This window comes from Triticum aestivum, chromosome 6B (genome assembly GCF_018294505.1).
Source record: "Triticum aestivum cultivar Chinese Spring chromosome 6B, IWGSC CS RefSeq v2.1, whole genome shotgun sequence".
In the NCBI taxonomy this organism is placed as follows: domain Eukaryota; kingdom Viridiplantae; phylum Streptophyta; class Magnoliopsida; order Poales; family Poaceae; genus Triticum; species Triticum aestivum.
In genome coordinates, this window is record NC_057810.1 from 465,875,004 (window position 1) to 465,886,467 (window position 11,464).

Sequence of the window (11,464 nt, forward strand, 5' to 3'; positions counted from 1 at the left end):
CAGAAACCTCACAACTAAGTTAACTGAATCCGTTAACTAAGTGACTAAATATGACAAGTGACAGTGATCTGCAAGTATAAAAAAAATATTTATCAAACATACCGATATGAGATCTAGTTTCAAAGAACTCGTCATGAGGAAGCTAGTGGTTTTTTTTCGCGAATACGCAAAAGGCTTGCGTATCATTGCATTGATAGGGGGAGAGTTAGCAGTTACAGGGGTAGTCTCACAAGCACGTACACAGGGGGGCGTGAGTGAGGACTACGGTGGCGCATACAAGGGAGAGGGGTGCGCACGGGCCCCAAGAACAAACAAGCTACGGCATGGGGAGTAGGTTACTGAGCCCTTTGGCTCCGGCGGCGGCCAAGCCGCGGGCGTCTTTCTTAATGTCGTTGACGAGGAGAGTGACCGAGGGCGCTGCAGCGTTGAAGACGCAGGCGTTCCGTGCCTTCCAGATGCGCCAGGCCATGAGGATGACCAGCGAGGCGAGGCCGCGGCGCAGCGAGGTCGGCGCGTTCTGCACCGCCAGGGAGAACCAGTCGCGGAAGTCTGAAGAAGAGTCTGGGAGCAGGGTGTCTGTGATGCGGTACCAAGAAAGGATCTCGTGCCAGGCCTGCCGGGAGAAGGTGCAGCCAGCAAGGAGATGCTCCATGGTCTCGGGCTCCTGATCGCAGAGAAGGCAGAGCGGTGTGTTGGCGAGGCCACGGCGTGCAAGACGGTCGGCAGTTTCATGGGGGCTCTGGCAATGGAAGATCTTGACGCGAAGCGGGGCCCAAGATTTCCAGGTGAGTTTCCAGGAGGGCTCGATCATGCACCCAACGAAGAGGGCTTTGTAGCAGGATTTGGCAGAGTACACGCCATTCGAGGTCCAGCGTTAGGTGATGGTGTCTGGGCCGTCGGTGAGGGCGAACTGACCGAGCCTAATCCAGAGGTGGATGTATTGCACAAGAGCCTCTGGCCCAAGCGGGCTCAGGATATCATGGATCCAAGCGCAGGAGTCAAGGGCCGCAGCCAAATGGTTAAAGCGGATCAATTGTGTTGATGATTTGGGGGACAAAACTTGTTAAAATTTTGAATAGGAAAAGAATTCTCTTGCTTATGTCATATTTTTGTGCTATTGTTGCATGTTGTGTGTGTGTGTGTGAGAGAGAGAGAGAGATAGAGAGAGAGAGAGAGAGAGAGGGAGAGAGAGGTGCACAAAGGTAATAGATCTTTCCCCTTATTCACATATTTGGGTATATATATAAGCAACTTCCATTGTGGCAATTAACAAGAATCCATGGATCTAATATACTACTACCATATGTACTACTCCATTTGCACATCATATCCAGATTGAAGTGCTCCTTCCATGAGATGTTTGTGCTCGCCGCATCTTACCATATATACAACTCATTTGCACATCACGTCGAGATTTAAGTGCTCCTTCCATGAGACGTTTGTGCTGACGGTTTCAAGAGTCACTGCCACTGCTCGAGTCCACTGAGGACGGCGAGTCTGGAGAAGCATGATAGTGCACTTCAGCGTGTTGCTGCGACTGGTTGCTCAAGCTTTGAGCATGGTATGGCGGGGCTCGGCGAGACCGGTGCAAGGAATGCTTCTTCCTGTGGCTCATGTTGACGATCGCCACTACGATGTCCATGATAGTGGGGAGGAGACTTGACGAAATAGTGATAAGTCCAGACACCTGCAGATGGCAGGATGACAATTGGAAATTATGCTTGGCAATCTTCTGTTGAAGTGAAAAAGCATCAGGAAGAAATACAAGGAATGAATTCTAACTGGCATAATGAGAAAAGATGAGAAATGCCTAGTAGAAGCAACTTCCAATGTGGCAATTAAAAGGAATCCATGGATCAAATATCTGTGGAAAGTGATGTGTAGATACTTACAGCGCCGTGACGGAAATAAGCCCAAATGTCGTATTGCAACCATACAGCATAGGATAGAACAAAAGCGAGAAAGAGCCCCAGAATATATACAGGGTTCCTGCTCATGAACAAAAGAACAGCCCTGGTTATTCAGCCCACCAACATGAGAAAATGGCCCTGTTACAACCCTGACACTGAAATCTCAGAATATCATGTTAATTAGAAACAACGTGAATTAAATGTTAAAAAGAGAATTCAGATATTCCACCATATAAAGAATTACTTCAGTGAGATGATTACCTAAGAAGAAACATAAATTCGTTGAATCCAAGTATTGCAAGAACAAGAATGGTCCATGCAGGTGGTAACAAATTATTACTACGTCTGTGTGCTTCCTGGAGAAAGGGTTGGATAGGAAGAATTCGATCAGCACACCACATACAGCACATATACTTAGGTACATATACCATAAACATAATTCCACATATAAGGTGAAAAAGAAACAATGAGGATGGGACTGCCGAGATTAGTACCCAGAGGTTCCGACACGGATTATTGGAACATGGGCCCACATGCACCCTTTGAACAGTAAAAATGGTAAATCTGATTTATTTATTTTGGTAACAACCATGGCCATGTCCAAAAAGGAAATGGCATCATGGTATTCTGGCCAAAAAAAAGAAAAAGTCGATGCTAAAAAAGCATCGTTTGAAGCAATTTGGATGTCCGATTTTGTTTGCTTTGCCAAGAATACCACATATGTCATTTCTTCGTGAACCTTCAACTGTGAGTAGAACAACCGACCAGGTTTATTAATATAAAGTTTTAGAATAGTTTGATCCTTTTTGCTATTTAGATTTTACTGTTTATAAGGGGTGCTCGTGGGCTCATGTTCACCATTCAAGAAAACATAGATCACAGCTATGAAAGAACTGATCGATTGGATGAACACTTGGGCAGCAAATAACCCAGGAAAATTGACCTGCATCAAAATTGCTTGTGCAACAGGATACTCTGTCTCAGCTTTGAATTGCCTCCAGATGGATTTACACTGCACTGGTGTGATTAGTGTATCCTTTGGTGACACCTGTACAAACATAAAATGTTCCAACTTATTTTCTCATTCCGTGCCTTGTAAACCACAGAGAGCAAAGTTAAGACGCATCACCTCTTGCCACGTGGTTGAAGCAAGTGGATCGGAGGTGAACTCGATGCTCCTCTTCCAGCAAAGTGGTCCTCCATCTAGAAGAGAAACCATCAGAGCCCGGTCTATTTTATCTGGTTTATCATCCAACCGTACAGCTGCCATTACCGACATAAGCCTTAACGCCTGAAAATTGAAGATGGTAAACATATGATACTTTTTGTACACACAAATCACAGATGATGGCTTCACCCACCCAAGAATGGTGCGTTGGTAATTCTGGAACATGACAAGTATAAATACCGCTAAGCGTGCTTCTCGGGTGATTGCATGTATATCTTCATTTGCTGTCCATGTCCTTGGCATCAAATCTTTATCATGGCTAAACACAGTTGAAAACCTATATAATCAAATAAAACAGGTAGCAAACATGTTAACGATATAAAGATGGTAGTGCCATCGTAAAACATAAATAAGGCCACGTTTTCCAAGTTTCTCCTTCATCAAAGAAAGGAATCATGTCCTACCTTCCTTTCATACGGATAAGGATGTTTCCAGCTTCTTCTCGAGCTTTCTTCACTACTGTACATCTTGCATGTTCCCTTAATTCTAAGACCATTTCAACAGAAGTTGTCTGATCTAGTTCATACTCAGAAAGGGAATCTGAAAATGTCAATATAGCATGTTCAGTCTCACGCCTATATAATCTCCTAATAGATGCCCAAGAGTCTCGCTCGCCAGTTTCCAGGATTGATTGTGCAGGTCCAGAAAGTGCATCCAAGAGCTTCTTCTGCAATATTCAATAATGAAGGGCAAAGCATTCAATAATGAAGGGCAAAGCATGAAGATATAACGTTTTAAAAACTGCCATCATGGTAAGAAAAACTTTCTGGATGATTTCAGAGTCTGTACTGATGAGTAGGAAAATAACCTCATAAGTAGCTTTTAGTTCATCCAATTTTGCAATCCTCAAACATGCTGTATGAACTTCTACACTCTGCTGCAGTTTGTTCCTGCTATTTGTAGCATCCCAGTCTGCATGTTTAACTACTGCATCTGCATGGAAACAACGAAGAATTTATCTAGTCAAAAATATTGAGATTCAAACCATGCAGGAGAGCTGCATGTATTCATTAGATAGAAATAGAAGTACGGCGCCAAAGATGGCATGGCCCAAAAGCAAAACTGCAACCAAAACAAACAATAAACGACCTGAGGAACCCTGGCACAACCGCCGGCAACCAGCGACCAAGACAGAACACTAGAACCTAAGCAAGTACAAGCAGGGACCACAAACATGCATGAAAGCACAGACCATACATCAAAGGAGCTTGCAACATCTAAGCAACGACCACGATAATAGAAGCGCAGGTCCGAAGTGAACCCTACTTGCACGAGCACTCCAAAATAGGACCGATATCTCAATTAAAGGAGACAATACAGCCTAGTGTTTTCAATATCAGCTGAACGAGCCATAATAACAAGCATGAGAACTAGAGCTTATGACAAGCCATTACCGTTTAAAAACACACACAAGATGATAAAAACATGCCTCCCAAATGAAGACGATAAGAATCCCAGGAGCAAGCAGTGGCAAAGCCACGTTGTAGCTGTGTAGTCTAATGACTACACCGGAATTTGGCAAACAGGAGAACCTCATGTATGCGTACACCACTGCTGATCAAACAAGTTAGGAAAATTGACTACACAGATCCACGTGACATCACAATGTCTGGATGCTGGCACCACCACTGGGAGCAAGCATGAGAATAGTGCTTACAACAAGATCAACATGCAAAAGCTCATTGTAGTCGAAGTGCAATAGAGTGGTGAAAGCAAGCTTGCATTCAGTATTATGAAACCAAAAGCATGAAGGCAGTACTAAAACGTGAGAAATCAATTTTCACTATACTGTTTCTGTCAAAAAATTCACAATACTGCATTACTGCATATGGTTACAAGGTCACCCAAATTCATCAAAAGGAACATCACTAATCATGTAAAAAAAACATGACTAACTGAAGAATAAAGCACATGACACGGAAACACTGGTCAAATAGCGCTAGATAGTTTCATCCCAAGAAATATTGAGGCTGGAAGTTGTTTGTTTACCTCTCCATCCCGCCTCAAACTCTACTGATGAAGACTGGGCACAATGACGAGCTGATGCTGCAAATCTCTCACCACTCCTCAATAATTGTTCTAGATCGTTTTTGAATTTACTGAGGACCATGCAATGCAGGTGTTCTATCATTGTCTCGAAAGCAGGGTGCGTGTGCTGCAATGCATGAGACCAAGTGATCAACATGAGATACAATTGAAAAATCCAGCTTCATTTTCTAAGAACTGGCAAGATCCAGTATTTAACATTATAGCTGCCCTACATATGCGGAAACCGCTTCAGTTAACTTAATAGGACCCAAGAAAGATTATAAAACCGAGTGTTTCAGATGTTTGGAAGACAAACACTTGATACTGCACACGTTGGCAACCAATGATGTAAACTGTCATCGGCCATGCACTGATTCTTAAGAATATATTCACCTACATTGAATATAGAGTAAAGCACATTAGAGGTTCCTAAACTAATTCGGGGGGTCTCACATAGGTTCTGGAACTTTAAAAATAACCATCACGGTCCTGGAAGTGCAATTAGTGAATCATCTAGGGCCAAAGCTGCAAACAAGCAGCGTGAGCGAGCACGGTCGAAGGATGACGTGGCCGGACCTGGATGATTCACTAATCACACTTCCAGGATCTTGATGATGATTTAAAAGTTCGGGGACCTACATGAGACCCCTGAAATAGTTTAAGGACCTATAATGCCCTTACTCTTTCCATTCTCCACCTGCTCGGCTTATAATGGCTGAAGACAATGTGAACACTCATGCTAGGGCAATATAATCCTCCAAGGTTACCAATCGCGTAACTTAGGATGGATGCTGTTCCAGGACCAGACTAAACTCCAAGGCCAACCTCCTCCAAAAGCATATCTCCAGTATGCCCAAGGTGCAGCCACACCTCCGAGGATGCCCTTCACATCTTCATCCAATGCGCGCACGCCGACAGAATCTGGCAACGAGTCGGCATCACTCCACCTCGCCGCACCAATCTTGTGGGCATGCAGAATGCCCCCTAGACTGGACCATTCCATCTGATCGACCGTCCTGCTCATCATCCTGTGGAAGATTTGAGCCTCTCGAAACACCATGATCTTCAACAAGATCGACTATCATGGCTCGACCACCCTACGGCTTATCATTGACGACCTGACCCTATGGTCTCACCGGCAAAAGATGCCGGCTGAAAAGACCGCCGCCTTACATACCTATCCGCACGAATCCTCGTGTTCTTGTAATTCCTTCTGTGACCGTTTGTACGATGGTTAGTTATAAGTTATATATTCAGGTGGGACCCCCCCCCCCCCCCCCCCTCCCGGTCGTGATTCCTCATAAAAAGTCATCATCAGCTGCTTTACACCACTTTATGTAAGTCAAGAGTGACACAGCCACACAGGTATGTTTAAATGAGTTACTCACATTTACAATTTCAGATTGTAACTGTTGACGTTTGACAGTTCTCACACCTTCGTCGAAGTACATGGTTTCCATGTCATATCTGCAAGAAAAAGCACTCAGATCAGAGTTCAAACCGTATGAAACAAATGCCAAGATCATTTTCTTTATGTGCTTTCAAGAACTAATCAATTTCCACATAAACACTAACTGAAACAACCCTAGAGACCACGACATTTGTACGACTATGCAGTACCAGAACAACCAAATAAATTCAGCTAACTCGCATGACAAAATAAAACAAAAACCGAAAAAATAAATCATCAGTGTAAAAAGTAAGAAAAGGTTTCCATTCTTTTCAGATTTCTATCAAGTGATGCCATGGTACAGTACAGATGAATGGCAATTTTAAGAAGTGATGTAAACATTATGAATTATATATCTTCCTTGTTTTCCTACTCCTAAACTGTGTTGTGCTCGGGTTATTTTATAATTTGCTGTGGAAAAATAGTCACCAAAGCAGAAAAAAGTTGTGGGAAAAAGGCAAAAACTGGTTCACAAAGCTTGATTACCATAAGACATAGCAGCATGGTAACACGACACAAATGGCATTATAAGGAACCGCGTGCATTAATTGATCAATATGTTGGGTAACAGTTTAATATCCATATAGGCAGTACATGATGTGCATCAAAATAATATAGAACCTCAGACTTATGGGGACAAACAAACAAAGACCGAACATGCGTGCAAGGAAAATGCGCATTACACCACTGAAGCAAATGAACAGCACGTAATTAAACTAACAGGTTCAGGGGTATGCTAATTGAGAAGACAAACATAATGAATCATGGTAATTGATGTGATTATCAGAACTTTCTAGGAAGATCCTTTCCGGGAAAACTAGTCAATCACTCACTCTAATAGATAAAAATCAATAATGTCGCTAAGCTTCATGCCAAAGCTTCGTACTGGACCGGATGTTACAGCTGCCTCCAACTCCAACCAACCCTGCAGAGCGAAATAATTAATTCCCATGGTGCTAGCTAAAGAGAAGATTAAGAACTATAACATAAGAGCAAAGGTAACCTCATCCGACATAAAACATCTAAGCTTTTCATCCGCAATCTCTTCACAACGAACAGTAGCAACCATGATCTAGAAAATGCAGGAAGAAAAAACAGTGAAATATATAATTTATGATATGAAAGGGATTTGGAGGCTGCTTAGGTACCCAATGAAGTGTTAGTTTTCTCAGACCACTGTCAATAAAAATACAATGACCCAACCTTGTGAGCGGGAAGGTTAAGGTCCTTATTTTCTCGTATTACTTTCCAGATATGCATTGCGCTAATACAGAAACCTGAAGCAGGTATGACACCTCTTCTATCAGCTGCTAAACCACCGGGATCGATTGAATGAATAAACTTGTGCCTGAGCTTCCCAACCTGCAAGTAAGTAAAAAAGGTAGGAAACGGTAGAGTACAAGGTCTTCCCCGAAAAAAAAGAGAGAGAGAGACTAGCTTGAGTTATTGATTCTACACAAGACATCTAAACTAAAATATAGTTGCAACCAGCATGACAGAATAAGCATTTTAGCTTCTAATATACCTGCTCCTTAAATAGTTCTTCGTTCTCTTCATAACTTGACAAAGCGGTGACCTCCACCTTTATATTGAACAAAATATATGTCAGTTGATATATGCAAGTCCCATTTTCAGTAAAAGTCATGCACTTACATTGAAGAATTCGCTTAGCGCAGCTTTCTTGAAGACTTCTGGTTTGGGAACAGAATCCCAAATCTTTTACAAACAGAAAAAAAAGTGAATATTCCAATATGACAAAGCAGTAAAGGAAGGTGAGCAGAACGTAAGACAAGAAAACCTCGTGGATATCCTCCTTTAGAGCCTGGGCAAGATACTCTACGGGGGTCTGCAAAGAAGAAGAAAATAATAATAATGAAATCATACAAATTATGCACGAGAATTGAGTGCCACTCAGTTGGCTAGCAGCTTATGCGCTTGCTACGCACACGTGGGTTCAAGACTTGGCCTCCATGCGGTGCCTCACAGTTGTTTTCCTAAATAAAAATGCCACAGGTGCTAGTTCCTCTTGGTCGAGTTTTATTTCTAATATAAGCATGGCTATGTGCATGCAGAGGCCGGGAGAGAGATTTTCTTCCGTTGTCTAAAATACTAGAAGTTATGCATCTATGACTCAGTAGTAGAGGAACAAAATTGTGTGTCTCAGTCTCTAAAACTGTACTAACCTTTGTTTTATCGCGGATCACAACCAGTAGTGTCGTTTTGCGAGGGCTGAATAAACGCATCAAAACCTCAAATAGAGAAAAATAACTCATAAGAAACTAACACACATATGTAGCCAAAATAAGTACTTCATGTCTGATTGCAACCGAGTTACCTCAAATATAGTTTTCAAAAGAGGCCTGTTAGCCGCCTGTTCTCGGCCTATGTCATGACACCACCTGCAGAGTGCACATTTACAATTAGCAAGCCACATGAAAAGGTTGAGCAAAATTGCTCTCTACTCATTGCAGTAATTCAGTTATAATTCACCAACTAAAGATTACTAAATGACATCAGCAACTCACAAATTTATCATTACAATATCAGAAACTGCAAGAGCGAAAAGGGCACTCTGCTTCTCAAAGGCTGTATCATCCTGCACGAGTGACACAAGGCACTAGTCATAATCATCGCTGGAATGTAACTTAATAAGAATTAACAATATCAACCAGTGAAAAAAACGGAAATAAAAGGTGAAGAGCCTCATTTCAACAAAAGAAATATCAAATGTATGGTCAGAAGTGACGATATGTATCCTTTAAGTTGACGGTTTCATTTTGTCGAACTTGATACTTCGTAATAAACAATTTTAATAAAGACGTCCGGGTGTTCGAGAAAAAAAAGATGGCTGACGTGCATTGCACAATGCAGAGGCCGGAGCCGCTCCCTTTTTTACGGAGAAAAAAAGTGGATGCCTGAAATTCTAGCTCAAACTGTCATAGATGAAGGGACAGAGAACTTGCGAGAGTGTATTAGTTGGTTGCATTTCTAAGTATGTGCTCAAATCAGATGCCTGGATTTAGGCTGCAAAATGGCAACTAGACGTACTGTAGTGGCAAAATAGCATTTATAGCACAATGCAAGCACTGAGTGCTAATAACCTTCATTTCGTACTGGAAACAAGAGCATCAATTCCATAGATCCTTGTAGGAAGTTAATAAGGGGACTAATGCAGCATGTGAATCACAGCAATTTTCTTCTCAGCATGTTAAGCATTCAGGTGGTACAAAGGAAATAAGTGACGTGTACTACTTTTGTGGACATTAGTCAACAAGCAGTTAAGAGGCAGAGGACTGGATGAATGCTAAAGGTTGAGGAATATACAGGCCATCCAAACTATAAAATGTAAGTATAACATGAAAGCCAATTGTATGCGTAATAACAATCTAAACATCGAACAGGCTTGCAAGTAGAAAACAAGTCACCTCCCCTCTTTCCCTCCCATCCGTCCCCTCCAAATCCATCACAAGAGTGAACGGCTCGATGCCAACAGCTTCGGCAACCCAAATTCCCTTGGTGGTCTGATTCCTGGCAGCAACAGCAGCAATGAAAAGACATAAAAGCAGCATTTAACGTCACAATCACCAAATCGAACAATTTTGAAGAAAAAGGAAACTCGGCGTGGATGGCGTTTACCTTCCTTTCAAGGCATCCATCTCGGTGAAGCTTGTCCCGAAGAGATGGTTGAGCAAGGTGCTTTTCCCTGCTCGGTGAACAAAGTAGGCATCAGGAACGGCTTCCGAAATGAACTAGCACCTAAACAAAATCGCCACCGCACGACAAGATCACATCACGCTAGAGGGAACTCAACCGACTGCACCGCGCTAGAGGATAGGATGCGCACTACGGAAACGGGTGTTCGGATTAATAACTGCGTAAACGGAAACCTGTTTAATTTATTGCTCTCCATTTTCTCATCACCATGAACCCCCGAAGAGACAGTTGCATCCTCTCCTCACAAATCCCAACACAAGCAGCTGAATATCTCTGCACGGCGGCGATTGTGGACTCACCGCTGCCCTGGGGCCCAAAGATGGAGACGACGGCGTAGGAGAGGCCGCGCTGCACGAGCCCCGCCGCCGCCGCGAACCGCTCCAGCGCGGAGCCGTCCATCTCTCCGTCAGCGCCCACCACCTGCGCCGTGTGGCGCTCGGAGCCATCGGCCGCCATGGCAAGAGTCCCGGGGAAGCAAAGGGTCGAAGCGAGAGCTTCGCTTCGCGCGCAGGCGCGGCAGAGGGGAGAAGAGGGGAAAGAGGAGAGGGAGGACAGGTGCGCTAGGCGGGCGAGGGTTTTATGCTTGATGGTTTAATTAACGGGAAGGAGAAGATGGCGTGGCGGCCCGACTCGACTAGAACGGCCACGGCTCACCACCTTCCGGCTCTTTCCATTTCCGCAACAGCTCTTCGTTTGAGTCCGACGCTGGACTTCCTTTTCTTTCTTTTTTTTTGAACATCGGGGATCCCCACCTGAATATATTGCTCAAAAAGCTGCCAAAGTCAAAAATCACCCCTTACACGGACAAAAAGTGGACAAAATCGCCGTCCCTAGCCCGTAATTCTCCGGGAACTCATGGTCGAGAGGGAAGCCGTCAAGATCCAAGCCAACCTGATCACGCATTAAGCGGACTGATCTTCATTGTAGCTAGCGGGCGGCGTGAACGCCCCTCGACCATCCTGGCTTTGTGTCTCGTCGGGATCGAAGCCAGCAGCATGCGCGCCACCCTCGAAGATCATGTTCTGCATGTAGACGTCGTCGCCGGCGGTCGACATTCTGTCGGACAGGTTGCGCGCGCCCGGCAGCTGGTCGGCTGGCGTCTGCCGCGCGCGTTTCCTCGGGCCTCCAGCTGAC

The 11,464-nt window shown here is 43.9% G+C and overlaps 1 protein-coding gene across 4 annotated transcripts; it reads right to left on the reverse strand.

Moving 5' to 3' along the window:
* Nucleotides 1-1,208: 1,208 nt before the first annotated feature.
* LOC123137492 (protein ROOT HAIR DEFECTIVE 3 homolog 2) lies at nt 1,209-10,934 on the reverse strand. 4 transcript variants are annotated; one of them, XM_044557274.1, is made up of 22 exons: nt 10,630-10,934; nt 10,253-10,319; nt 10,042-10,144; nt 9,142-9,212; nt 8,952-9,015; nt 8,800-8,865; nt 8,415-8,462; nt 8,270-8,332; nt 8,142-8,198; nt 7,820-7,978; nt 7,620-7,688; nt 7,450-7,541; nt 6,555-6,633; nt 5,128-5,293; nt 3,947-4,071; nt 3,543-3,805; nt 3,319-3,415; nt 3,040-3,201; nt 2,854-2,958; nt 2,172-2,266; nt 1,893-1,989; nt 1,209-1,687 (listed from the first exon to the last, which is right to left on the reverse strand). In XM_044557274.1, exons 1-22 carry the CDS (start codon nt 10,784-10,786, stop codon nt 1,454-1,456), a joined length of 2,439 nt encoding a protein of 812 aa, XP_044413209.1. In that variant the 5' UTR covers nt 10,787-10,934; the 3' UTR covers nt 1,209-1,453. The 4 variants fall into 4 exon arrangements, with proteins under 4 accessions (XP_044413209.1, XP_044413208.1, XP_044413207.1 ...); XM_044557273.1 differs by having other exon boundaries at nt 1,893-2,059; XM_044557272.1 differs by having other exon boundaries at nt 1,893-2,065.
* Between the last annotated feature and the right edge of the window lie 530 nt (nt 10,935-11,464).